The following is a 26,176-nucleotide window of genomic DNA, read 5'->3' as shown; positions in this document are numbered from 1 at the left end:
TCCTCAGTGGTCGTGTGGGCGGAGCCCGGCCTGCCTGCGGCGCTCCTCCTCCAGCTGGCGCGTCAGGGCCCTCTGCTCCTCCAGGAGGCGCAGGTTCTCCTCCCTCCGGCTCAGACGCTCCAGGTCTCTGACCACGCCCTGGTGGAGGCGCTAGAGGGTCACAGCGTCACGCGCTGGTGAGGTCACAGGATGATGTCACAGCGAGGAGGTTCAGGCTCAAGTAACGTTCAAACCAATCAGGGTCCTGTTGTCATGGTAACAGGTCACTGGTTGAATATCGATGGTGTTGAACTACAGTGTTCCAGGAAGAAACACAATCAACGAATACCGCGATATTACACCACCATCTGACCCCCCCACGCTGACATCAAACCACCTTCTGACCCCCCCACACTGACATTAAACCACCTTCTGACCCCCCCACGCTGACATTAAACCACCTTCTGACCCCCCCACACTGACATTAAACCACCTTCTGACCCCCCCACGCTGACATTAAACCACCTTCTGACCCCCCCACGCTGACATTAAACCACCTTCTGACCCCCCCACACTGACATTAAACCACCTTCTGACCCCCCCACGCTGACATTAAACCACCTTCTGACCCCCCCACGCTGGGGGGGTCTGTATTACCTTTAAAACACTTTTGTGTCTCACGGAAGTCCGAGACTCACTGAACGTAACACACGTCAGGATGCCGTCAGCCAATAGAATGAGAGCACGGTATCACGTGACTCCCTACCGAAAATCCGCGATGAGGTGAAGTCGTGAGCATTGATGCACAAATGCGAAATTGATGACTGTATATAGAGTCTGAAACGAGTGTTTAACTTGATTTAACGTCTAACTGAAGCCAAGCCTCGGCTTTTGATGCTTTTATTTTGAAGGCAATGCTAGCGAGCTCCACTACGGTTCAAACGGAACCAGTGTGACGTCACAACCGAAAAACGGGACCTTAAATAAGAGCAGCCTGACAGCAGCTAACTGCTAGCTAGTAGTTAGCGAGCTACGAGCTAACCGGTGTCCCTCCACAGCTAACTGCTAGCCAAACGCTTCCCGTCCGTCTGCCGGTTACCTGTCGGTCCCAGCTCTGCTTCAGGTGGACCCCGGCCACAGTGCTCAGACTCAGGACTACAGAAACTCCCAGGACCACCCTGGACGCCGCTGACATGCCGTGATGCTAGCTGAGGTTAGCCAGCTGCTAACTGGCGCGACGCTTCTTTCTGCTCCGCGTCTTCTTCGTTTGATTCGAGCGGCTTCAAAGCGGCCAGCAGCGCCCCCGGTGGAGGACCCCGCTCACACCGGAACTCCCACAGAAACCACCGGAAGTCACGAACTTAACGTGATCATTAAACTGAATGGAAAAAAAAATTAACGTCAATATATTTAAACATAAATCAATATTTTAGTCATCGAACATTTTTATTTGAAAATACTTTTAGTATTTTAATGTTATGTTGTATTATTTAATGCCATGAATCATTTTTTTAAATTAAAATTCCCCTGCTATGAACACGGTGGCGCAGTGGTTACCGCTGTCGCCTCACAACACGGCGGACACGGGTTCGAGTCCCGCTCTGTGTGGAGTTCTCTCGCTCTCCCCGTGTCTGCGTGGGTTCCTCCGGGTTCTCTGGCTTCCTCCCACCTCCAAAAGCATGCACTTCAGGTTGATTGGCCGTTCCAAATTGCCCGTAGGAATGAGTGTGTGTGTGCTTGGTTGTATGTCTTCGTGTGTGGCTCCGCGGTGCACTGGCGTCGTGCCCGGAGTGTCCCCCGCCTCACGCCCGATGCTGCCGAGATAGGCTCAGGCTCCCCGTGACCCGCTGCCGTGGATACAGAGGTGGTGATCTGAAGATGACCGACTGACCTGCCATGAAAAGCTGTTTTTAACAGACAACTACAACTTGCGGTCGACAGGAATTAAACAGGAAGCCCGAGACAAACGATGTCATTCACTGATTGGCTCAGAACTGACAGAACCACCGGAAGCTGATCATACCGATTGATCACCACCAAACAGTTACTGTCTAATAAACACTACTACGCAGACACTGACCACTTCTACAGATGGGAGCAAATTTTATTGATCAAGAAAACAGGACAAACGTTCAAACACCCGACGTGAAAATAAATAGAATCACAGCAATAAATAAAAGCATGACGTGGACCAATGGGCTGTCAGCTCAGAGCCCGGGGCGGGGCGTCGGCCCAGAGACGGGGTGTCAGCCCCGGGTGTCTCAGAGAGGTACAGCTCAAGTCAACAGCTATTTACACACATTGTATTTTACACACATTGTATTTTACACACGTTGTATTTTACACACGTTGTATTTTACACACTTGTTTTTTACACACTTGTATTTTACACACTTGTATTTTACACACTTGTGTTTTACACACATTGTACTTTACACACACGTTATTTCAGTCTTGGGGCGCCGGGTTCTGGTTCCAGACATCTGGTCGCTCCGTCCGGCTCCAGACCTTCAGTCCAGGTGAGAGACACGCCCACCGAGGCGCCAGTGAACGCAGCGGCACCCCGCCTCCTGTCGGCACTGGCGACCTTGGACCCTGTGACAGGGTCCCGGCTCTACAAACGCTGCGCGATCTCCAGCATGTTGCCATGGTAACCATCCCGTCTTGCAGAGCTAAACCCAGCTGTCTACGGGCAAGGGGCAGGGTACACCCTGGAGGCGTCGCCAGGACACTGGTCTTTGTTCTGTCATTGTGGGCAGTTCCTTTCTCCTCCTGATGATGGCGCCATCAGGCGGTTCTGTTGGTTGTGGTTAGCGTGATGCCTTAAAGCTCGTCCAGTCAGGAACAGCTAGCTAGCACGCCTCATCAGGCACCAGGAGGATCATGGGAAAATGGCAACTGAACCCTCATAAAGAAATCATCAGAGCTGCACATCAGTGAGTTAGCCTAGCTTAGCCTAGCTAACCCCAACCCTAAATATTAGCAGCGACTGCTAACAAAACTTCACGTCTAAATTATTTGTTAAATTTGAGCGTTTGGTTTGTATTTCTTCTGTTTAGCTGGGGTTAGCTAGCAGTTAGCCTTTAGCATCTAAAGACCAGTCTGAAATGTTTTCTCCATGTGCTGAATGTGAAAACTAACTTAGCTTAGCATTGGCTCCAGGCCTCTTTATGCATTCACACCAATACTAGCAGGCTTAGCGCTCTGCTAACTAACACCAAACAGGTGACTAGCTGTCAGCTAACCAGCGTCAACATGTGACTAAACAATCAGGCGAAACCAAAATGCTAACCTGAACACAGATTGGACATTGATGCTAATTTTAACCACATCCTGAACCAGTTACGGGTAAGTTAGCATAAATGTAGCCTGTAGGTCAAGCTGAACTAGAGTTAGCTTCTTGGCGTGCTAACAGTTAGCCGCCTGCAGGAACAACTGTTGAGTACCCAGCTGGCTAACAAGACATAACAGGAAACACGTGAATAAATTCAGTCAAAGCTGAGAGGCTAACCTGCAGCTAACCTGAGGCTAACCTGAAGATGACCTGGAGCTAATCTGGAGCTAACCTGACGGCGCTAGCGTAGCATTCTATGGGTGTGTGCGATCATCCTGGCGTTGGGCGGTGCCGTGTGGGCGGCGCCCTCACCTGTCAGACGGGTTCTGACTGACGGTCGTTCCCTTTGACACGACGGTTTCTGGTGGTTATAGTGCGGTTGCCACGGCGACCTGGCAGCCACTGCCTGCTGACGGCGCCGAGGCGACGGCGCCGAGCCCAGTAGGAGGAGTCAGACCAGGCACATGTTTAAACGCCGCCCCCGCCCGACAGGAGCGATTTGGCTCGTGGCTCTGTAAAGCGACTGCATGCACACGTGACCAGGTGCCGGGGTCAAAGGTCAGGATCCAGTCTTCAAGCTGGGAGGGGGCGGAGCCAAAACACTGGTCGTGTACGAGTGGATTCGTCAGCTACAAGTCAGTGGGTTTGTTACTTCCTAGGTGGTGCCTAGCTCCGCCCCCTCCCTCTAGCCCCGCCCCCAGCTACTGGTGGACCTCGTTGGCGATCAGACTGTCCTCCCCCGACTGGAAGTCCGCCTCGTTGATGCCGCTGCCCCCGTTCAGCATGTCATCGTCCTGGGAGGAGCCTCGGTCCTCCTCGCCGCCGCCGCCGCCGCCCGGCTCGTCCGAGTTCGGGTCCTGGAGCACCTGGGCGATGTACATCTGCTGCTGGGGACACACCGCAACCAGCGCCGGGTCAGCAGGGACTCCAGACAGGACTCAGGCCTGGACCCGGGTCCAGATCCAGGTCCAGACCCGGGTCCAAATCCAAGTTCAGACCCGGGTCCAGATCCAGGTCAAGATCCAGACCTGGGTCCAGTTCCAGATCCAGGTCCAGACCCGGGTCCAGATCCGGGTCCAGGTCTGGAGAAACCTTACCTGGGACTTGCTGGGGGGGGAGGACGAGGCCCGGGATGGACGTCCGTTCTCCACGGCGTCCGCGTCGCTGTCCTTGGTGTCGATCTGAGACACAGGCGCAGTGAGGAGAAGCAGACCATGTGACCATGTGACTGCACCAATCAGAGGAGAAGCAGCAGACCATGTGATGTTGGACCAATCATTGGCTACCTTGTAGTTGTGGGCGCTGAGGTACTTGAAGTGTCCGAAGCAGACGTGGGACAGGCAGACCACGATGGTGACCACCAGGACCACCAGCGTGAACATGGAGGTGGGCGTCTCAAACCCTGAGGCACAGGCGCCGGTTAGCGTGGGTTAGTGTGGGGGGCGGGGCCGTCCCCCAGGCGGGGCCTACCTGTGCGGACAGTGGAGAAGAAGAGCAGCCAGAAGAGGCAGAGGATGGGGGCGGCCACCACCTGGGTCACGGCGCCGGAGTGGATCTTCTTGTCCAGCTTGGAGGGCAGGTAGGCGTAGTACATGTTGTACCTGTCCACCAGGTGCTTCAGCAGCATGTACATCAGACCTGGGGGGGGTCAGAGGGCACAGGTCAGAGGGCACAGGTCAGAGGTCACTGGTCACACCCGTTTTTTTTTCTACAGATGGTCTGACACCAGGTCCACATCACTGGATCTACTGGTTCTCCACCGGTGGTACTGGTTCTCCACTGGTGGTACTGGTGGTACTGGTTCTCCACTGGTGGTACTGGTTCTCTACTGGTGGTACTGGTTCTCCACTGGTGGTACTGGTTCTCTACTGGTGGTACTGGTTCTCTACTGGTGGTACTGGTGGTACTGGTTCTCCACTGGTGGTACTGGTTCTCTACTGGTGGTACTGGTGGTACTGGTTCTCCACTGGTGGTACTGGTTCTCTACTGGTGGTACTGGTTCTCCACTGGTGGTACTGGTGGTACTGGTTCTCTACTGGTGGTACTGGTTCTCCACTGGTGGTACTGGTTCTCCACTGGTGGTACTGGTTCTCCACTGGTGGTACTGGTTCTCTACTGGTGGTACTGGTTCTCCACTGGTGGTACTGGTTCTCTACTGGTGGTACTGGTGGTACTGGTTCTCCACTGGTGGTACTGGTTCTCTACTGGTGGTACTGGTTCTCCACTGGTGGTACTGGTTCTCCACTGGTGGTACTGGTGGTACTGGTTCTCTACTGGTGGTACTGGTTCTCCACTGGTGGTACTGGTGGCACTGGTTCTCCACTGGTGGTACTGGTGGTACTGGTTCTCCACTGGTGGTACTGGTGGTACTGGTTCTCCACTGGTGGTACTGGTGGTACTGGTTCTCCACTGGTGGTACTGGTTCTCCACTGGTGGTACTGGTTCTCCACTGGTGGTACTGGTTCTCCACTGGTGGTACTGGTTCTCCACTGGTGGTACTGGTTCTCCACTGGTGGTACTGGTTCTCTACTGGTGGTACTGGTTCTCCACTGGTGGTACTGGTTCTCTACTGGTGGTACTGGTTCTCTACTGGTGGTACTGGTTCTCCACTGGTGGTACTGGTTCTCCACTGGTGGTACTGGTTCTCTACTGGTGGTACTGGTTCTCCACTGGTGGTACTGGTTCTCCACTGGTGGTACTGGTTCTCTACTGGTGGTACTGGTTCTCCACTGGTGGTACTGGTTCTCCACTGGTGGTACTGGTGGTACTGGTTCTCTACTGGTGGTACTGGTTCTCCACTGGTGGTACTGGTTCTCTACTGGTGGTACTGGTGGTACTGGTTCTCCACTGGTGGTACTGGTTCTCTACTGGTGGTATTGGTTCTCTACTGGTGGTACTGGTTCTCCACTGGTGGTACTGGTTCTCCACTGGTGGTACTGGTTCTCCACTGGTGGTACTCACCGAAGGGCACGATGATGGGGCAGGTGATGCTGTAGGCCATCACCACGGTGAAGACGTTCATCATCCAGGCGTAGGCCGCCCCGAACTGGAACTCGTAGGCCTGGTGCTGCAAAGACAGGAAGCTGGCGTCAAGCTGGGGGCGTGGCCCTCCCCGCCCCAGCCGGAGGCCCCCTTACCCTCTTGACGTTGCGGCGGTCGGCGGCGGAGCGGGCGAGGCACAGGCGTATCATGTACATCAGCAGCCCCGGGATGCGCAGCAGGTCCATGGCGTTCCCGATGAACGCCGAGGCGATCACGTAGTTCACGAAGAACGCCCCGTTGTCCGGCAGGAAGACGCACCTGGAGGGGACGCAGCCCACCTGTCACCTCAGCCAATCAGAACACGCCCCCCCCCACTGACGCGGCACTCACTCAAAGCGCACCGTGGCATCGGCCAGGAACTTCTTATCGAACAGCCACCGGAAGAAGACATCCAGGCTGGAGACAGGGACAGGGTCAGGGGGGTCGGGGGGGTCAGGGGGTCGGAGGCCGCCGGGGCGGGGCTTACCTGCTGAGCCCGAGCGACGGCAGCAGCAGAACCATGAAGATCAGGAAGGTGTAGCACTTGTGCATGGTGGTCCGGTTCTCCCCAGACCTGCAGAGACAAACCGGATCAGCGGAGGGGGGCGGGGGGAGGTTTACGGAGGGGCGGGGCCTACCGGGTCCAGTGGGCCTCGAAGAAGGCGGAGTAGTAGACGATGGTGGGCAGCAGGGCGGAGAAGGCCCACAGCAGCAGCGTGGGGAAGAACTGCGTCACGATGGGGTTCTGTCCGGGGACAACCAATCAGAAGCGTCAGATCGGCCCCGCCCCATGATACGCCTGTGCCCCCGCCCCCGCTTACATTCAGGTACTCCACGGGCTTGGTGACGTTGAACTTGTCCATGGTGGAGATGATGATGGCTGGCGTGGTGAGGAAGAAGAGCAGCAGGAACAGGATGCAGTTGATGATGAAGCAGCGGATCCACCAGGAGACTCCGCCCAGCGACAGGTGCTCCCTGTGGGGGCAGAGCGGGTGGTGAGGCGGGTCGGGGTCGGGGGCGGGGCCGTGCCGTGCCGTGCCGTGCCGACCTACCAGCGGACGTTCTGGGGGTCGGGGGCGTAGGAGACGCTCCAGCTGTGGACGTGCAGCGCCTCGCTGACCTGAGACGAGCGCGGCTCCAGCCGGCAGCGGCAGCCCTGCACCTGGCAGGCGTTGAAGTCCTTCAGGATGCTGCAGGGAGAGGGGCGGGGTCAGAAAAGGGGCGGGGTCAGAGAAGAGGCAAAGTCAGAAAAGGGGCGGGGCCAGGGCCAAAGGGATTTTTTACTGGTTTTCTTAACAAATCAAATCAGAGCCGTGATGTGAGGACTCACATAAGGCTCAGAGATACACAGACAGACACTTTAATGATCCCAGAGGACATTGCAGAGAGGGGGCGGGGTCAAATAAGGGGCGGGGCCAGCTTACATGGCGGTCATGGCCTCGTTCTGGAAGGTGACGAAGGCCATGCCCAGAGGCTTGGTGTGGACCTTCTCCTTCTCCTTGCGGTACTCCTCCTTCAGCTTGGCCTCCCTCTTGGTGTAGAAGCTCACCGCCTCCTCCTGCGGCACCAACACAACACGCTGAGTCATGCTAACACGCTATCGCTGGGCGGCGCAGCGAGCCGGCACTGACTCACCTCCTCGCAGCCGGCGATGGCGCAGCAGCAGAGGTGTCCACAGGGCTTGGGGTTGATCATGGTGGGGACGTGCTCCTTCGCCATCAGGTCCGTGAAGAACTTCTTGCTGCGCTCCGTTTTCTTCCTGCGCCGCGGAGACGCACGTTCAGACTGACGGACTTCCCACAATGCACCTGCCCCTCACCCAGCTCACCTCTCGGCGTTCAGCGCCATCAGCTTGGCCACGTTGTAGCAGATCCGAGCCTCCAGGACCGTGCAGTTCTCGTACGCCTGCCTGCGGACGCACGCCAACACGTTAGCTAGCACACAGACGCTAACGCTAAGCTACGCTGACACTTTAGCGGACAGCTAACACGCGCTAGTCTGGTGGTCTGGTGTCAACAAAAATAAACACTTTAAATATTAATGACGAGCAACGACTGACGAGTGTGAAATCAACCAATGGCAGCGCTCAGAGATGATGATGTCAGACAGTGAGGTGATGATGTCACATGAACTCACTCAAAGTGCTGTTTGATCTGCGTCTCCTCGGCGTACTTTGAGACGCCGTTGATGAACAAAGTTCGTTTCACCTGCAAGACAAAGAACTGGGATTAACCCGTCAGCTGATCACAGATCAGTCCTGATCAATACTGACCAGAAGGTCATCAATACCACCTGATCAAGCACATCCACAATCAGTTAACCCCACCCCAGCTCTGGAGCATGCGTGTGTGTGTGTGTGTGTGTGTGTGTGTGTGTGTGTGTGTGTGTGTGTGTGTGTGTTAGTCCTACCAGGTCGTCCTCCTTGTAGTGCATCTTGGAGGTGTGTCTCCTCATGCTGTAGACGGTCAGCAGGAGGTACATGAAGGCGAAGGTGGTGTGGAGCCACAGCAGGTTGGTCCTGAGAGACACGCCCACCAGTCAGACACGCCCACTAACACCCCCTCTAAGCTAGGCTAACCTTGGCGCTGTGCTAGGCTAGGCTAGGCTAACAGGTGTGCTCTGGACTCACCCAGACTTGAGGTTGGCTATCGTCGTGCGGCCGAAGCTGTAAGCGTTGTTTTCTGGAAGAAACGTTAGCATCAGTTAGCATCAGTTAGCATGATGACTTTCTTTGAATTAATGAGCAGAAGCCTTGAGGTGGGAGGGGTCCACAGGTGGTTGGGGTCAGACCAGGACCGCCCTCTGACAGACACCCAACAGGAAGTCCACCAGCGTCCGGAGAGTCTCAACCACGAAAAGGTCAAAGCTTCTGGGTGTTACCGCGGTGATGACCCTGACATAACATCACCACTGTTCACCGTCCAATCACAGTCATACTTCACGTTTGGCCCCGCCCCTAGGATTCCCATGTCACAGACCCACACCACAGACCTACATCACAGACCTACACCAGACCTACAGACCTACATAACACACCTACACCACAGACCTACACCACAGACCTACGGACCTACATCACAGACCTACAGACCTACATCACAGACCTACAGACCTACACCACAGACCTACATCACAGACCTACAAAAGACCTACAGACCTACACCACAGACCTACATCACAGACCTACAAAAGATCTACAGACCTACATCACAGACCTACAGACCTACATCACAGACCTACACCACAGACGTACATCACAGCCCTACAGACCTGCATCACAGACCTACACCAGACATTACAGACCTACACCAGACCAACATCCTACATCAGACCTACAGACCTACATCACAGACCTACATCACAGACCTACAGACCCACATCACAGATCTACACCAGACTACAGACCTACACCACAGACCTACTGTTACCTTCTCTGGATGGAGGTCCTGGAGCTCCTTGGCTCAGAAAAGCATCAGCACTGATGATCCTGACTGGAACAACCAGACAAACCAGGACCTGAGACCAGGACCTGAGACCAGGACCTGAGACCAGGACCTGAGACCAGGACCTGAGACCAGGACCAGGGGTCCACACACTGGACCAGTTAGTCTGGCGGACATGTACATCTGGTTCCTGTTCGGTTTCATTTAGAATATAAACCAGCGTCTGTGCTAACCACGCTAAGTTAAAACAAGCTAATCTTGCTAAGTTAGAACATGCTAATATAGCTGACTTTAAACATTGAATTGTATTGGTGAGGTTGACTAGCTGTAGCTAGCCTACCTGCTAGCTGTAGCTAGCTACAGGAGGAGCTGCTGGTTTCTAACTCTTTCCTGTGTTGTTCAGACACTTCCTGGTTTTGGGCTTGAGCCGTGTGGTTCTGGCTGCTGATTGGTGGGCGTGGCTGTGGCTGCTGATTGGTTCTCACCCAGCAGGTCTCCAGAGAAGTTGACGGGCAGGACGATCCCGACGGAGAGGACGCCGACGACGACCAGCAGGCCGATGATGTGGCGCTGGAACGACAGGTAGTGGACGGCGTCCTCGCCACACTTCTCCCTGATCTCCTCGTCCCTGCAGGATGGGGAGGAGCCAGCAGAGGAGGAGCCAGCAGTGGGGGAGGAGTCAGAAGAGGAGGAGGAGTCAGCAGAGGGGGAGGAGTCAGCAGGTCAGCGCTGAGGATGCATTATTCATGAATCCCAGCTGGGCAGGAATGTGAAGCGTAAATGCTAATAGTCAGATGACGCGCTAGCCGCTAGCAGCTAGCACTGGCAAAGCTGCAGTGGACCAGCTGGTGGCGCTGTCAGACTCACTTGATCCTGAAGATGGCCGTCAGCCAGGAGCAGAAACCCTGCAGTGAGAAACAGACCAATCAGAACGCGCGGCTACATGCTAGCATAGCGAGGAAGAGGAGGAGGAAGGTCGTACGTTGTCCCGCTGGTCGAAGTCCACTGAGCTGGAGACCGACGTCAGACGCTCGTACCGGTCCGGCGTCTCCGAATGCATCGCAGACGCCACGCTGGGGACACACACAGCCGTTACCATGTCAGCACGTAGCTGCCAGCACGTAGCTGCTAGCACGTAGCTGCTAGCATGAAGCTGCTAGCACGTAGCTGCTAGCTGCTCCGACCTCCCAACGGACTCACGACAGACGCTAACAGGAAGTAACACATGTTCACAAAACCAAACAGTTCACAGCTCTAAACCCCCTCAGACAGAACCAGAACCTGTGGTCCGGTTCTGTCTGAGGCTAGCCAACACGCTAGCCAACACCCTAGCCAACACGCTAGCCAACAAGCTAGCTAGCGACAGGTTTACCTCTTCACTGGTTCATAGTTATCTCTGTCTCGCCGTCGGCTGGTTAACGTTAGGAAGGAACACAGGTTAGCAGTTAGCATCATGTTAGCCCAACACACACGTATGGGGGGTGATCGACGCTGCGGAAACATGGATATCGTCACGGCAACCGGCCCCAGGGGGCCTGGAGCTTAGCTGACGTTTAAGCTAGTTAGCTTGTGAGCCGCTAACAAGCCTGAAGACGTCCGACATGAATCACCTCCCATACACACAAGCAAACCAATCAGAGAGCAGAACCCTGTTAATGGGCGTGGCCGAGGAGGAGGCGGGTGTTAGCAAACATGGAGGAAACAGCAACGTACTATTCACGCTCCTTATCGCCACGGAAACGCTTCACCAGGCTTCAGGATAAAAGAGACAGAAAATCAACATCAATGAGACCACGCCCACCGAGCTGTGGGGGCGTGGCCTCATCAGTCATGTTTATTATCTGACCGGCGCTCCCTCCAGGTCAGCGATCTGATCTCCTCCCACACCTGTGGGCGTGTCTGTTTGGCCGACCAATCGTCACGCCGTATGCAGGAGGACTCTTTCAAATCAGCAGGGATTTTATTGAGTCGGGAGCGTTTGTGACTTCCTGCTGAGGCCCCGCCCCCATGACATCAGCGGCTGGTTTACCTGTCGGCATCGGTGACCAGCGCCAGGCGGCCATAGTCCCACGCCACCTTCCTCAGGATGGAGAAGACGAAGAGCAGCACCTGAGGGAGAAGACTTCCTGTTAGCGGTCCGTGAGGTCGGAGGTCGTCTGCAGGTGGGCGTGTCCCTGTTTATGGGGCGGCGACTCACCAGGAAGCACATGAAGTCCAAGGCGAGGACAGTGGGCACGCCCCCAAAGGGCAGGCCCTGCAGCACGGTGCTGCGGATGCGGGCGGAGTAGCAGTAGGCTTTGGACTCGCTGTGGGCGGAGCAATTGTGCTGGCCGCCGCACGCGGGACCACCTCCGTAAATCGCCATGGTAACGGTCAGTGATGAGAGTTTGCTCACTGCCGCATCCCGGCAGAGTACCTGAGAGGAGACGGAGGGTTAGAGCGGTGACCTTTAACCTCTGACCGATGACACCATCAGTGTCCAGGGAACCAATGAGAGAACAGGGTTCAGCCCGGAACGAACCACCAACCAGACAACAGGATGGAAGATGACCACCCACCCCACCCCAGCCCCGCCCCCAGCCCCGCCCCAAAGGAGAAGGCTGGAGTGACCCTCTACTGGCTGCAGTGCATGTTGGGAAGGATTTGGGTCAGAGAGTGATGATCTCTGACAGCTGACAGACCTCTGAGCTCACTACGTTTCCCAGCATGCCTTTGCAGCCTGTTGCTATGGTAACCCTGACAGCAGTGTCTGACCCAGTTTCCTGCCTCAGTGAACATCTGACACAACGCTGCAGCGACGGCTGGATGATGATGTCATCATGACATCACAGGACGGGACAAAGAGGCGAGTCAACCTGTCCAGAACCAGACCGAGAGTTAAAACCAGTAGAACCACTGAATAAACCAGTAGAACCACCAGTAAACCAGTAGAACCACTGAATAAACCAGTAGAACCACTGAATAAACCAGTAGAACCACTGAATAAACCAGTACAACACCAGTAGGATGTCTGGGATGCTAGCTAACCGGTAGGATGGGAGTCAACATTGGGGGGGTCAAACCGGGGGTCATATCATCAGCATAACTGTCCTCAAAGGACCAGAACTAATAAATGTAACTACATGTAACATAAATGTAACTACAGCGGTACCTCTACGTACGAAATTAATTGGTTCTGGAAGAAATTTCGTAAGACGCGTTTTCCATGTAAATGCCCCCCAAAAATTCAGACATGTTTTATAAAGCATAAAAATGCAGCAAAACATGTAACAAATACATGTTACGATTGGATTATTACACAATAAATGAGAGTTGTGTATAAGACTAAAGAAAAATAATGATGGTCATTTACCTTTTAACTGCTGTCCTCATTGTTTTTTGCCCTCTTTGGTTCATGCCCTCTTGCCCCCCCATGAACAACAGAGTGAATTCCAGTCCTCCTTCTGAACTTCTCCAACCACCCATGCGATGCCTTAAACTCCTTAAACTTCCTCTTGTTTTAATAACGTGGTGATTGTAGATGCATTACGGCCATATTCTTTGGTGAGATCAACCAAACGCATCCCTTTTTCAGGCTTTTCTATCATCTCTTGATTTGTTTGTACGGACAAAAAAACTCTTTTCTTGGTCTTTTCTTTTCCTCTTTTCTCCGTCACTTTCTTGGGGTCCATAGTGAATACTCTAAAAGTTAATATATTTATGTAAAACTATCAGAACACCTCATGGGTCGAGGGCTGAATGACGAGGACGCTGCACAGACACCTATGTAGCTCCACACAGAGGTCCCTCTGAGCCAATGGGATGCCAGGATGCTAGGTAATAGCCAATGGCAGAGCAGCTATGAGAATGTTGCGTTCAGGAACCTGTGGGAGCTGCGAGTATCAGCCCAAACTGTGTTTTTACATTACGTAAGTCGAAATTTCTTTTTTTATTTTCCTGCTGAGAAATTTCGTAAGTAGAGACATCCGTAAGTAGAGGTACCACTGTACTCCTTAATGTAACTAATAAATGTAACTAAATGTAACTCAGTGTAATGTAACTAAATGTAACTACTCCTTAATGTAACTAATAAATGTAACTAAATGTAACTCAGTGTAATGTAACTAAATGTAACTACTCCTTAATGTAACTAATAAATGTAACTAAATGTAACTCAGTGTAATGTAACTAAATGTAACTACTCCTTAATGTAACTCATAAATGTAACTAAATGTAACTCAGTGTAATGTAACTAAATGTAACTACTCCTTAATGTAACTAATAAATGTAACTAAATGTAACTCAGTGTAATGTAACTAAATGTAACTACTCCTTAATGTAACTAATAAATGTAACTAAATGTAACTCAGTGTAATGTAACTAAATGTAACTACTCCTTAATGTAACTAATAAATGTAACTAAATGTAACTCAGTGTAATGTAACTAAATGTAACTACTCCTTAATGTAACTAATAAATGTAACTAAATGTAACTCAGTGTAATGTAACTAAATGTAACTACTCCTTAATGTAACTAATAAATGTAACTAAATGTAACTCAGTGTAATGTAACTAAATGTAACTACTCCTTAATGTAACTAATAAATGTAACTAAATGTAACTCAGTGTAATGTAACTAAATGTAACTACTCCTTAATGTAACTAATAAATGTAACTAAATGTAACTCAGTGTAATGTAACTAAATGTAACTACTCCTTAATGTAACTAATAAATGTAACTAAATGTAACTCAGTGTAATGTAACTAAATGTAACTACTCCTTAATGTTAAATAAGTGAATTTCTGACTGATTCTAGTTCCAAACATTACAGTTAGACAGAAAAAACATGTTTGTTTGTTTCTCTGTTCTAACATAAATCCTTTTCATTTGTCAGGTTATTAAACCCACAGAACTCCATCAATCAAGGATCAAACTATCAATCAATAAAGAAAAATAACATCAGACACAAGTTAGGACGTTAACTTTGTTCACTACGTTTAGTCAGAGTTAAAATGGGCTGAAATACTGCATTGTGGGAAATGTAGTTTTGGTCAAAGCACACTATTGAACTATTTATTTTAGACACTCTGACCTTTGATGCTCTGAGAGCCACATTAAATGATGTGGGGGGCCACATTTGGCCCCCGAGCCTTGAGTTTGATACATGTGACCTAAAGGAACAGGAAGTGATGCGTCCCCATCAGGACAAACCGACTGCAGCTGCACCAATCAGGAGCAGCGTGTGGAGCGTTCCACCAGCTCAGCGACCCCGCACCCCCCCGTTGTCATGGTGCAGCAGCATGACTCATCTCGTCTCCACCTGCAGACATGGCCACGCCTCCAGACAGACCCCGCCTCCAAACCCGGTCCAGACTATTTGAACCAGCTCTTAAACCGACTCTGGTTCCACCTGGACCAGAAACACGACCCTGGACCCGCTGGACAGGTAAACCTCCGTGTGCTGCTAACCGCTAACCGCTAGCCGGTCCTCCTCCGGCCTGCAGGGGGCGGTCCCACCAGAACGCGTCTCGCTTTTCAGACCAGCATGACGTCACAGAGCGAGAGTCTCCCCGGGTCGCCCCATTCAGGCCTGCAGTCAGCTGATAAGACCCCAGACCCACAAGGAACCAGACCCGGGTCTGGAACCAGACTGGAACCAGACCCGGGTCTGGTTTTAGTCTGGTTCCTGACCCGGGCTTCAACGGCTTCCAGACCCAGGTCAGGAACCAGGAACCACACCCAGTCCGGCAGACTTTCGGGCGTCTTGTCAGGCTGCCGTCACCCATCTGTCAGCTGACACCTGGCTCCGCCCACTGGCAGTTTATCTCTGGGCTGCAGATGCCCCCCTTTCCTGAACCCCCCCCACAGGGACGGTCCAGAGTCAGTTCCTGAAGCCACGCCCCACCTGGTCATGAAGGGGGCGTGGCAGCCTAAAAGCACTAGTTTGTTCCATTAGCAGCACGGGTTAGCTCCATTAGCACCAGCTAGCTCCATTAGCAGCACAAGTTAGCTCCATTAGCAGCATTAGTTAGCTCCATTAGCACCAGCTAGCTCCATTAGCAGCACAAGTTAGCTCCATTAGCAGCATTAGTTAGCTCCATTAGCACCAGCTAGCTCCATTAGCAGCATAAGTTAGCTCCATTAGCAGCACGAGTTAGCTCCATTAGCACCAGTTAGCTCCATTAACAGCACAAGTTAGCTCCATTAGCAGCATTAGTTAGCTCCATTAGCAGCACGAGTTAGCTCCATTATCACCAGTTAGCTCAATTAGCAGGACGAGTTAGCAGCATTAGTTAGCTCCATTAGCACTAGTTAGCTCCGTTAGCACTTGCTTAAATCTGAAGGACGGTTCAGAACCGGAACCGGATCATTTTCTGGACCTCGGGTCACAAATCAAACAGGAAATAAGGCTAATTATTGATCCCTGATTATTGATCCCTGATTATAGATTGCTGATCATTATCTCCAGCAGCTGAATTTCTAAATCCTAAACCAGAACCGGAACCGTCCCAGGTGCCACCTGGATGGAGCGGCGGCCCTGCTGCACCTGCAGCCCGGCCCCCGCCCGTCACGGCGGCCCGTTAAACGGTGTCGGTAACGAACCGGGGGGGGGGGCTGAGCCCGCCAGGCGGCCGAGATCCGGTCGCATCACCGACCGGTACTCCGTGACCTCTGCTCGTTACGTAACCCAGCCCGGAGCACCGGAGCCCCGCGGGCCGGATGGATGCTCCCCGGGGGGAGCCGTGGCGCGCTGACGCCGGCAGGCCGCCGAGCGGCGGCGAGACGGCGGCCTGGAGCCGCCCGTCAAGCCGCTGAGCGGCTCACGCAAAGCCGCTTTCTGCCCGCATCAAGCCCGCAGAAATAAACCAATTAGAATAAAGCCGGTACCTGAACCGGGCCGGTCCTCCTCCGCCGCGCAGCAACGACCTCACCGCAGGAAACACCAGAGCTCCGCACTAACGGCCCGCCGCACCGTCCTGCCGCAGCGCCGCCATCCCGCACAAAACACCGAATCACGCACGATCAGATCAAACACCGAAGCCGCATCAGCGCGTCCTTCCGCCGCGCGGGGCCGCAGCCGGTGTCCGTTAAAATGGAGGAGGGCTCACCGGGGACAGACGCGGAGCGGAGCCGCGGCGGCTGGGCGCAGAGGAGACGGAGGGCGGAAGGGCGCAATGACGCACATCCGCCAGCAGGTGGCGCCAAAACACAGACGGACAGATACAGCAAACACACACACACACACAGACACACACACACACACACACACACACAGACACACACACACACACACAGACACACACACACACACACACACAGTAACACACAAACACGCACACACACACACACACACACACACACACACACACAGACACACACACACAGACACACACACACACACACACACACACAGACACACACACACACACACAGACACACACACACACACACACACAGTAACACACAAACACGCACACACACACACACACACACACACACACACACAGACACACACACACAGACACACACACACACACACACAGACACACACACACACACACACACACACACACACAGACACACACACACACACACACACACACAGACACACACACACACACACACACACAGTAACACACAAACACGCACACACACACACACAGACACACACACACACACAGACACACACACACAGACACACACACACACACACACAGTAACACACAAACACGCACACACACACACACACACACACACAGACACACACACACACAGTAACACACAAACACGCACACACACACACACTCATGTGACTGTGTTTAAGTGGTAGCTTCCGGCTGTCCGTAGCTCCGCCCACCCTTCTAGCAGCAGGTAAGTTGTTTGTTTCCGCGTCCCGTTGTTTTTGTCTCGTGTTGTTTACTCCTGTGACGTCACGTGGCTCGGGTGGCGTTGGTCGGTACCGGTCGTGTTGTGTCCACATCGCCGGTTTCACCGGTTCCTGCCCGTTCACGGGTGTTTCGTTGTTTAAAGTTGTTGGACTCCATTGTATGAAAGTGGGCGGGCCCTAACCGCGTCACGTGACGGAGCGTCCTCGTCTCGGTCAGTGAAGCCAGATGAGGAAGAGGAAGCCCGGCTCGGTGAATCCAGCGTCATGGGACAGGCCTCGGGTGTTGGTTGTCCCTGATGTGTCTGAGCCACCGGGGGGCGCCACTGGGCCAACGACACCGGAGACGGTCTGTCAATACCGTCAATACACGTAGAGATAAACACAAATACATGGGAATATAAATGTGTCAATTTATGTCAATAGCAATTTGATTTTAATTTAATTTAAATTACTGAAATGATCCCCATCGGTAGATCATGAGTCCACTCGAGCACATTTATTAGTCTCACGCATATAGAGTGTACAGGCCTGTTACACACACACACACACACACACACACAGGGGCCTAGAGGCATGCAGGGGGGGCAGGGTGGCGGCCAGCTCCTTCCTGGTGCTCACCAAATGAGCAACTTATAAAGGGGACGGCCCCTTGCTCAAGGGCGCCTCGGCAGTGCTGCGGAGGTGAGCTGACTCCTCCCACTGTCAGCTCACCTTCCCAGCACAAGACTTAAATATAGATGTATAATAATAATATTCTATAACTCTATATTATATATAATAACATATGTATACAAATTTAGAAATACCTTCAGCCGTGACAACAAGCATGTAAATATAAACATGTAGGCTAATCTATGTAAATACTGTGATTCAACTACCTCCAGAGAGGATTCACATGGCCTCTCTTTTCCAGCCTCTGCCCCCCCAGCCCCCCAGCACCTGATGGAGTGTCACGACTCAGCTGTTTCCTGCCTGAGCGGGACTCTGCTCATCGGGGGCGTGGCCTTCCTGCTGCACCAGAGGCGGAGCTGCACGCCGTACGGCCGCTACGCGGTGGGGGGGGGGCGCTGCTGCCCCGCCAGACTGGCCTGGTTCCTGCAGGAGGCGCCTGCATTCCTGGTGCCCCTGGTGCTGCTGCTGGGGGGCTCCAGGAGGAGCCCCCAGACCACGGGGCCCACGCTGCTGCTCTGCACCTTCATGCTGCATTACTTCCACAGGTCAGAGGTCATCAGCGTTAGCCCTGCCCACCCCTGACCTCAGCCCACCCCCAGTCAGCTGACTTTGTTCTGCAGGAGCTTCATCTACGCCCCCCTGACCCGAGGACGCCCCGTCCCACTGCCCATCATGTTCTATGCCGCCGCCTTCTGCTCGCTCAACGGCTTCCTGCAGGGACACTTCCTGCTGCACTGCGCGACCTTTGACCTCACCTGGCTGGGGACGGCGCGCGTGGCTGCAGGTGAGCCAATAGGAACGCAGGTGGGGCCACGTTGCTCCGCCTCCGAGAGGGCAGCTGAGACAATGACGAGTCAGAGAGATGAGTCACATCCAGACGTGACTCGGCGTCCGCTGACGTGACTCGGCGTCCGCTGACGTGACTCGGCGTCCGCTGACGTGACTCGGCGTCCGCTGACGTGACTCGGCGTCCGCTGACGTGACTCGGCGTCCGCTGACGTGACTCGGCGTGACAGAAGTGTTTAGAATCGTTCACATGAACGTTGCAGAGCTCAGACAAATCAGTTATTTATTCAATCTGAACCACTGAACATACGTGACATCATCAGCTGTTAAACTGTACAACTCATGTATAAAGCAGCCAATAACGGTTTAGCACACAATATATGAGCACAAATACAGAGGAATGGATCCAGATACCAGCTGAGAGGAAAGATGATTTTACAGAAGAAATCAAGAACACTGGAAACATGTTCGTTATGGTTCACTGGTGTCAAACTGGGACAAACAGGAGTCTAGGAACTCCACCTGCCTTTAAAAAAGATTTAAAAACTTGACTTTGAAGGTTGTATTTCTGACGTGAATGAAGGTTAATATCTCAGATGGACATGGATTATTAAACTACACGTGTCATACCTGTGAGAAATATCAGTGTGACCTTGGTGCAGCAAACCAGACGGTGAACGGATGTAGACGTGTGCAGACACACACGTCAGACACACACGTCAGACACACACGTCAGACACACACGTCAGACACACACGTCAGACACACACGTCAGACACACACGTCAGACACACACGTCAGACACACACGTCAGACACACACGTCAGACACACACGTCAGACACACACGTCAGACACACACGTCAGACACACACGTCAGACACACACGTCAGACACACACGTCTACGGACTGAATGGACGATTGAAAACAACAATTTAATGTTTAAACAACATAATTTACCTGTGGGTGTAACGTGTGGATCTGGTTGGCGTGTTGGAGCCGTCATCCGTTTCTTCTTGTTGACGTTCCAACACTGATGGAGTGACGTCTGCTGTAAGAACATGTCTGGAAAGAAAACATAACCTGAATAAATAGTTAGCATGGAGCGTAGCGTCTCCAGCTAGCTGTGACGTTGACTAGAGTCATGAAATGCTACCTGGTGATGCTAACACGAAGCTAACACTTAGCTCAGGCTAATGTGGTGTCAGTGGTTCGTTCATCACGTCACAGGCATTAGGGCTAACTGCCTGCTAGCATCATCTCAGCTAACTGATCTGCTGGTGTGTTGCCATGGTAACAGAGGGTCTGACTGCCCCTGACTTCCTGCAGGTTGTGTCCTGTTTGCCGTGGGGATGGTCGTCAACGTCCACAGTGACATCATCCTGCGGCGCCTGAGGCGGCCCGGAGAGACCGTCTACCGGATCCCCCGCGGTAACAGACCCCGCCCCCCAGCCCTGACCCCTCTGCTGTGGGTCACAACCTTCACGTGTGGCTGTTTTCCAGGAGGCATGTTTGATTTGGTGTCTGGAGCAAACTTCCTGGGGGAGATTGTGGAGTGGTTCGGGTACGCCGTCGCCATCTGGGCCACCCCCACCTTCGCCTTCGCCGTCTTCACCGCCTGCTCCGTTGGACCCAGGGCCTACCAGCACCACAGGTGGTCTGACCGGCACCAGGACTCAGGTGTGTGAGTGGGACCAGAACCACTGACCTGTGGACTCGTTGCAGAGACTACCAGCGGCGGTTCCAGGACTACCCCCCCTCCAGGAAGGCGCTCGTGCCCTTCATCTTCTGAGGCATAGCAGCTTCCTCCACCGGCGCCGAGGCCCAACATGGAGTCCATGGACCCACATCAGCCCCGCCCCCGGACCGCAGCATCACACCTGGACCAGCAGAACCTTCATCCCTCCTGAGCGGCACATGGAGAAGGCTTGATGCTAACGTCACGCTAACCTGATGCTAAACTGTTACAAAACTGATGCTAAACTTTTACTGAACTAATGAGAAATATTAAACTGTTACTAAAGTGATTTTAGACTGATTTTAAACTGCTATAAACAGTTGTTAAGCCAATGCTAAATTTAATAAAGTGATGTTAAACTGATGCTAAGCTGATGCTAAGCTGATGCTAAGCTGATGCTAAGCTGATGCTAAGCTGATGCTAAGCTGATGCTACACTACACATCCTCAGTTGTTTTATTTAGATCTTTTATTGTTGTTACATCTTTATTTATTGCTCACTTTTTATTTTGTTTTCTCTGAGACTCGTTGGTAGCAGCTGCGTGAAAATAAAGTCTTGATTGATTGATTGACTGATTGATGACAGGTGAATACATTTAGACTTGTTCATCAACAGGAGGTGCAGATGAAACGTCATCAAACCTACAGAACGACCGTAACGAGGTCGTGCTTTTATTGTGAAAAGTCCCCTCGTCGTCTTTACGCATGCGCGTTGCCGGCCGCTGTGTACGTAAGCCCACTGAGAATCGCCGTACGCCAGACTTCCTGCGTGGGATCCAAACAAACATGGCGGACGGTGAGTTCATTGTTGAGCCAGGGCGGGTTCTGGGGGGTCCCGGAGGGTTCTGGGGGGTCCCGGAGGGCTCCGGTTGGTTCGGAACATTTCCGGGTTTTGATCAGATTATTTAACGGCTCCTCCTCAAACCGCACCGGCTACCGGACACACATGCTAAGAGGAGCTAAGCTAACGACAATGCTAACTGATGCGGCCGCGTTGATGAAGAAAAACCGGAGGGTTAGCTCCAATGACGTCATCACCGAGCGACCAGCGGTTCAGAATTACATCTTTGCGGACGATGACGTGACGTGGTGACGTCACCGGTGTTTGCTGCCGTTGAGGGGCTCGCGGGTCAGGTCATCTCGTCACGAGCTTCTCTCACCGGCGGCTCCACGTGAGCACCGCAGGCATGACGTCACTGATGCTCGTGTCTTTCAGATCACACGGACGCGGATCAGACGATGGAGGGACACACACCTGTGAGTAAACACACCTGTGTGCCGCACACGTTAGCCTAGCCTAGCACAGGGAGGGGGCGGGGCTTCACTGATGATGATGATGATGGTCAGGTGTGTGTGACTCCTGTCCTGTTCACACCTGTCCTGCAGGGTTCAGAGAACCCACACGCCGAGTACGGCCTGACGGAGAACCTGCAGGTAACACACACACACACACACACACACACATGCCGAGCACCAGGGCCGGCGGACTCCCAGCATGCTTTCCTGCGCTGCAGAGGGCGGTGGAGAGCGAGAAGGCGAACCCAGAGAAGCCCAAACAGAAGGTGGACCTGCAGGCGCTGCCCACCCGCGCCTACCTGGACCAGACGGTGGTGCCCATCCTGCTGCAGGGGCTGTCGCTGCTCGCCAAGGACAGGTGAGGGCGGGGCTAGGCCCCGATTGGCTGCTGGGCCGAGCCCCACCCGTGTAACGGTCTGACCTCTGGTTCCTCCACAGACCTCCCAACCCCATCGAGTACCTGGCGGCGTTCCTGCTGAAGAACAAAGCCCAGTTTGAGGAGCGGAATTAACGCAGACGCTTAGATTAGTGTTTTAATCCGGATTAAAGGTGTTGTTGAAGCGGAACTGCTCTGTGCTTTTATTCTGAAGGGGTTGAAAGACGCAGTCGGCCTTTAGGAACATAAATTTCTTCTGAATAAACGACTTCCTGACCTCTAGCGCCACCGTCTGGTCGGCTATCTGATGACATCACATGACATCAGTTGTTTCTGGCAGGCGGTTGAGGGGAGGGGGCGCAGCGGGTGGTCGAGGGGTGTGGCCTGAAGCCTGCTGACACGGGTTAATTAGGGGTGTGTCCAACCTCAGCTCGTTAAGGGTGGCTCCAGCCAATCAGGTGAGTCCGAACCAAAACCAGCATCTAAAACGGGCTGAAAGGCTCCAAAACAGGTTTTATTCAACAAACCAAACATGTTTCTGGTTCAGCACAGCCCCGCCCCCAGAATGACCACACCCCCAGAATATAGAACATACAGAACACAAAGGCAGCTAGCGCTAAAGCTAACCATTCTGTTTGAGAGCTGCTGTTTCAAGTTTGAATCATTTCATCAAACTTCAAAATATTAATCTGACGTCATTAAAGAACCCGAACAGAAGCTTCAGAACCCCCGGCCCCCTGAGGGCCGCTAGATTAAACCAGGTTTATTTTAAACCAGGTTCAGAGGAAACTAGATGCAGATTAAACCAGAGTTAAATTAAACAAGGTTAATGTGAACCTGGTTTAATTTAATCCTGGTTTAACTCCCTGATCATGTGTATCATTACTGAATTAAAAGACAGATTTTCAGTTCAATTAGCATCAAGCTAGTTGTCTCTGGTGCTAACGAGGCGATTCCTGTCAGGTCACATGACCTCCAGGACAGATTTGACAGTTTCGTCCAATCAGAGTGAATCAGGAGTGTTTATTGGCTGGTCAACAGTTTCAGCTTCCTGTCTGCCTGACATCACTTCCTGTGGTGACATCACCAGACGAGGAGGACGTGGGGGCGTGGCTTGTGTCAGATGTAATACTGGTGATTGGCCAGGTTGTCCATGAAGGGCTGGACCAGGAAGTCAGTGGAGAAGTAGAAGATCAGACCGAAGGTGATGGAGATGGGCAGAGCAGGCAACGCCTTCCTGCACAGCGCCAGCAGCAACAGGGTGAGGCACAGGCCCTGAGGGGAGACAGGGGGACAGGGGTGAGGCACAGGCCCTGAGGGGAGACAGGGGGACAGGGGTGAGGCACAGGCCCTGAGGGGAGACAGGGGGACAGGGGTGAGGCACAGGCCCTGAGGGGAGACAGGGGGACAGGGGTGAGGCACAGGCCCTGAGGGGAGACAGGGGGACAGGGGTGAGGCACAGGCCCTGAGGGGAGACAGGGGGACAGGGGTGAGGCACAGGCCCTGAGGGGAGACAGGGGGACAGGGGTGAGGCACAGGCCCTGAGGGGAGACAGGGGGACAGGGGTGAGGCACAGGCCCTGAGGGGAGACAGGGGGACAGGGGTGAGGCACAGGCCCTGAGGGGAGACAGCGGGACAGGGGTGAGGCACAGGCCCTGAGGGGAGACAGCGGGACAGGGGTGAGGCACAGGCCCTGAGGGGAGACAGGGGGACAGGGGTGAGGCACAGGCCCTGAGGGGAGACAGGGGGACAGGGGTGAGGCACAGGCCCTGAGGGGAGACAGGGGGACAGGGGTGAGGCACAGGCCCTGAGGGGAGACAGGGGGACAGGGGGACAGGGGTGAGGCACAGGCCCTGAAGGGAGACAGGGGGACAGGGGTGAGGCACAGGCCCTGAGGGGAGACAGGGGTGAGGCAAAGGCCCTGAGGGGAGACAGGGGGGAGGGGCGGAGCTTACGATCAGGATGGCCACGAAGCATGCCAGCGTGGTGTTCCAGTCTCCGCCTGTCGCTGCAGCTTTACCGACCAGAACGCTGTAAAAAATAAAATCACCCAGACCCAGCTTGACTCCGCCTACACACACACACACACACACACACACACACACACACACACACACACACACACACACATTAGTCCCAGGCCCTGATTGGTCAGCTGATCTGTGACATCACAGACTCACGCTCCTCCTCCAGCTCATCTTGTGGAGAATGACGGGGCTGCTGACTCTCAGGCTCCGCCCTCCTGCCACCAGGCTCCGCCTCCTCCACTGTGAAACAAGGTAACAGTGAACACATGCCCCGCCCACAAACGCTTTGACCAGAGGCCTGTACCCTAAAGCTGGATTACGGTTTAGCCAGATAACTTCAGGCTTAACCCTGGCTTTTCAGTACCATAAAGGTGGATGACTTTCTATCGGGCAACGTTGTCGTGGTAACCTATGCTGAACACCTAACCTGCTCCGGAGCAGGATAAGTTCAGGGTAAGATCAGCAGGTATAACAGCCCCACCTACTGACCAATCAGAGCTCAGCAGGTATAACAGCCCCACCTACTGACCAATCGGTTCTCCTGAAAACGGGCCGTCCGTTCCCTGAGAACCCGGTGGATCTCGGGTCACAGCTTGTGTGCAGAGCGCTCAGGCAGAGAGAATATTTAGGGATGGCTGTAATCCGGTGGGATTGGCTGAACAATGACTGTAACCCCATGCAGCAAACTCCGCCCTTTTTATGTGGGCGCACAGATCTAGAGTGGACAAGTCTGGATTGGATTAGTGAGTTGATAGCCGGCTTTATGGAACCGAACATCTGGAGGGTGGATGTCTGGGTAAGTGAAGCCAGATAAGGAAGAGGAAGCCTGACTAGGTTAATCCAGCTTTGTGGGACAGGCCTCTGGTCTGTTGTTTGTTTGTTTGTTTGTTTGTTTGCTGTGACGTGTACGTCAACACAACCTTCAGGGCGCCGGGCGTCCGCCGGGTTCGCCATGGCCACGCCCCCCATGCCTGCCACGCCCACCGTCCACATCATGGCCGCTGAAAAGAAACCATCAGAGGGTCAAACCAGCAGCTAACACGCTAACAGGTGGCTAACCTGGTACCAGTATACTCATCAGGAGATAGCACTGTGAGCTATATATGTTAGCACTGAACGTTACCATTATCAGCTTTGGAAGTTAGCATTGATATGTGAATGTGTTAGCATTGCTTGCTGTAAATGTTAGCATTGCTATGGGAACGTGTTAGCATTGCTAGCTGCGGGCTCACAGGAGTAGATGAGGGCGGGGAAGATGGGCTCGTTGCGCTCCTGCGCCGTCTCCACCAGCATCCTGAGGGGCCCCTTAGGGCACAGGACGGCCACCAGGTCTGGAACACAAACACACCTGAGCAAGGCATGATGGGAGGGGCGGGGCTAGCAGGTACATCCTCATGGTTCATGTGGTCGGATGCTTTCTGTGGGCTCCGGGTTCTTGGGGGCCATCTAGCGGACCACCCCGTCTCTGGGGGGGCTCTGGGGCCCTCTAGAGGACCCCACTGACTCACCGTACACGGAGATGGCCCCCAGGATAACCCAGGCGGACCACTCGGGCAGGTACTTGATGAAGACGAGGGCCATCAGGGCGCTGATGAGGATCAGGTAGGCCTGCTGGAGGGTCAGGGGCCCCCGCCAGT

General features: G+C 53.6%; 5 protein-coding genes across 15 annotated transcripts in view; 2 read left to right on the top strand and 3 right to left on the bottom strand.

The window, feature by feature from the left end:
- Window positions 1–3: 3 nt before the first annotated feature.
- On the bottom strand, window positions 4–1,219 carry pet117 (protein PET117 homolog, mitochondrial). Its single transcript, XM_068321554.1, has 2 exons — window positions 1,079–1,219; window positions 4–150 (listed from the first exon to the last, which is right to left on the bottom strand). The coding sequence occupies exons 1-2, from the start codon at window positions 1,172–1,174 to the stop codon at window positions 4–6; spliced, it is 243 nt and encodes an 80-aa protein (XP_068177655.1). The 5' UTR covers window positions 1,175–1,219.
- A 416-nt stretch (window positions 1,220–1,635) lies between these two features.
- LOC137599628 (CSC1-like protein 2) lies at window positions 1,636–20,420 on the bottom strand. Of its 9 annotated transcripts, none has more exons than XM_068320563.1 (24): window positions 17,616–17,738; window positions 11,975–12,193; window positions 11,807–11,886; window positions 11,491–11,529; window positions 10,760–10,850; window positions 10,645–10,682; window positions 10,263–10,405; window positions 8,964–9,015; window positions 8,744–8,852; window positions 8,471–8,541; window positions 8,163–8,243; window positions 7,970–8,093; window positions 7,759–7,892; window positions 7,387–7,524; window positions 7,156–7,309; window positions 6,973–7,079; window positions 6,822–6,908; window positions 6,686–6,751; window positions 6,451–6,613; window positions 6,275–6,380; window positions 4,784–4,951; window positions 4,600–4,715; window positions 4,411–4,494; window positions 1,636–4,200 (listed from the first exon to the last, which is right to left on the bottom strand). In XM_068320563.1, exons 1-24 carry the CDS (start codon window positions 17,736–17,738, stop codon window positions 4,015–4,017), a joined length of 2,679 nt encoding a protein of 892 aa, XP_068176664.1. In that variant the 3' UTR covers window positions 1,636–4,014. The 9 variants fall into 9 exon arrangements, with proteins under 9 accessions (XP_068176664.1, XP_068176666.1, XP_068176665.1 ...); XM_068320565.1 differs by having other exon boundaries at window positions 1,636–4,197; XM_068320564.1 differs by lacking the exon at window positions 11,491–11,529 and adding an exon at window positions 11,150–11,188.
- On the top strand, window positions 14,708–21,374 carry srd5a2a (steroid-5-alpha-reductase, alpha polypeptide 2a). 3 transcript variants are annotated; one of them, XM_068320574.1, is made up of 6 exons: window positions 14,708–15,203; window positions 18,559–18,862; window positions 18,938–19,101; window positions 20,433–20,534; window positions 20,607–20,757; window positions 20,829–21,374. In XM_068320574.1, the coding sequence occupies exons 1-6, from the start codon at window positions 15,086–15,088 to the stop codon at window positions 20,893–20,895; spliced, it is 906 nt and encodes a 301-aa protein (XP_068176675.1). In that variant the 5' UTR covers window positions 14,708–15,085; the 3' UTR covers window positions 20,896–21,374. The 3 variants fall into 3 exon arrangements, with proteins under 3 accessions (XP_068176675.1, XP_068176677.1, XP_068176676.1); XM_068320576.1 differs by lacking the exon at window positions 14,708–15,203 and adding an exon at window positions 17,558–17,629; XM_068320575.1 differs by lacking the exon at window positions 14,708–15,203 and adding an exon at window positions 17,853–17,991.
- Window positions 21,375–21,528: 154 nt separating this feature from the next.
- dpy30 (dpy-30 histone methyltransferase complex regulatory subunit) lies at window positions 21,529–22,702 on the top strand. The gene is made up of 5 exons (XM_068320577.1): window positions 21,529–21,636; window positions 22,057–22,097; window positions 22,227–22,274; window positions 22,355–22,494; window positions 22,575–22,702. Exons 1-5 carry the CDS (start codon window positions 21,546–21,548, stop codon window positions 22,645–22,647), a joined length of 393 nt encoding a protein of 130 aa, XP_068176678.1. The 5' UTR covers window positions 21,529–21,545; the 3' UTR covers window positions 22,648–22,702.
- Window positions 22,703–23,515: 813 nt separating this feature from the next.
- Window positions 23,516–26,176, bottom strand: part of psen2 (presenilin 2) — a 5,828-nt gene continuing 3,167 nt past the window's right edge. Inside the window, exons 6-11 of the mRNA XM_068320573.1 lie at window positions 26,048–26,176; window positions 25,772–25,870; window positions 25,460–25,540; window positions 24,693–24,779; window positions 24,468–24,583; window positions 23,516–23,787 (exon numbers count right to left, since the gene is read on the bottom strand). The exon at window positions 26,048–26,176 is cut by the window's right edge and continues 92 nt beyond it. Of these exons, the coding sequence (XP_068176674.1) occupies window positions 23,632–23,787; window positions 24,468–24,583; window positions 24,693–24,779; window positions 25,460–25,540; window positions 25,772–25,870; window positions 26,048–26,176 (668 nt within the window). The 3' untranslated portion in view covers window positions 23,516–23,631. The remainder of the gene's footprint in view (window positions 23,788–24,467; window positions 24,584–24,692; window positions 24,780–25,459; window positions 25,541–25,771; window positions 25,871–26,047) is intronic.

Source organism: Antennarius striatus, chromosome 8 (assembly GCF_040054535.1).
Source record: "Antennarius striatus isolate MH-2024 chromosome 8, ASM4005453v1, whole genome shotgun sequence".
NCBI classification, from domain to species: domain Eukaryota; kingdom Metazoa; phylum Chordata; class Actinopteri; order Lophiiformes; family Antennariidae; genus Antennarius; species Antennarius striatus.
This window is presented reverse-complemented; position numbering and strand designations above follow the sequence as displayed.

Coding starts and splice junctions, on each gene's coding strand:
- srd5a2a (XM_068320574.1), top strand. CDS start 15,086: ATGGCCACGCCTCCAGACAGACCCCGCCTCCAAACCCGGTCCAGACTA. Junction 18,863..18,937: donor ATGCTGCATTACTTCCACAG/GTCAGAGGTCAT, acceptor TTTGTTCTGCAG/GAGCTTCATCTACGCCCCCC. Junction 19,102..20,432: donor GACGGCGCGCGTGGCTGCAG/GTGAGCCAATAG, acceptor GACTTCCTGCAG/GTTGTGTCCTGTTTGCCGTG.
- pet117 (XM_068321554.1), bottom strand. CDS start 1,174: ATGTCAGCGGCGTCCAGGGTGGTCCTGGGAGTTTCTGTAGTCCTGAGT. Junction 151..1,078: donor AGCAGAGCTGGGACCGACAG/GTAACCGGCAGA, acceptor GTGACCCTCTAG/CGCCTCCACCAGGGCGTGGT.
- dpy30 (XM_068320577.1), top strand. CDS start 21,546: ATGCGCGTTGCCGGCCGCTGTGTACGTAAGCCCACTGAGAATCGCCGT. Junction 22,098..22,226: donor CGATGGAGGGACACACACCT/GTGAGTAAACAC, acceptor CCTGTCCTGCAG/GGTTCAGAGAACCCACACGC. Junction 22,495..22,574: donor TCGCTGCTCGCCAAGGACAG/GTGAGGGCGGGG, acceptor GTTCCTCCACAG/ACCTCCCAACCCCATCGAGT.
- LOC137599628 (XM_068320563.1), bottom strand. CDS start 17,738: ATGTGGACACAACACGACCGGTACCGACCAACGCCACCCGAGCCACGT. Junction 6,909..6,972: donor TTCGAGGCCCACTGGACCCG/GTAGGCCCCGCC, acceptor TTGTCTCTGCAG/GTCTGGGGAGAACCGGACCA. Junction 6,752..6,821: donor CCGTCGCTCGGGCTCAGCAG/GTAAGCCCCGCC, acceptor CCCTGTCTCCAG/CCTGGATGTCTTCTTCCGGT.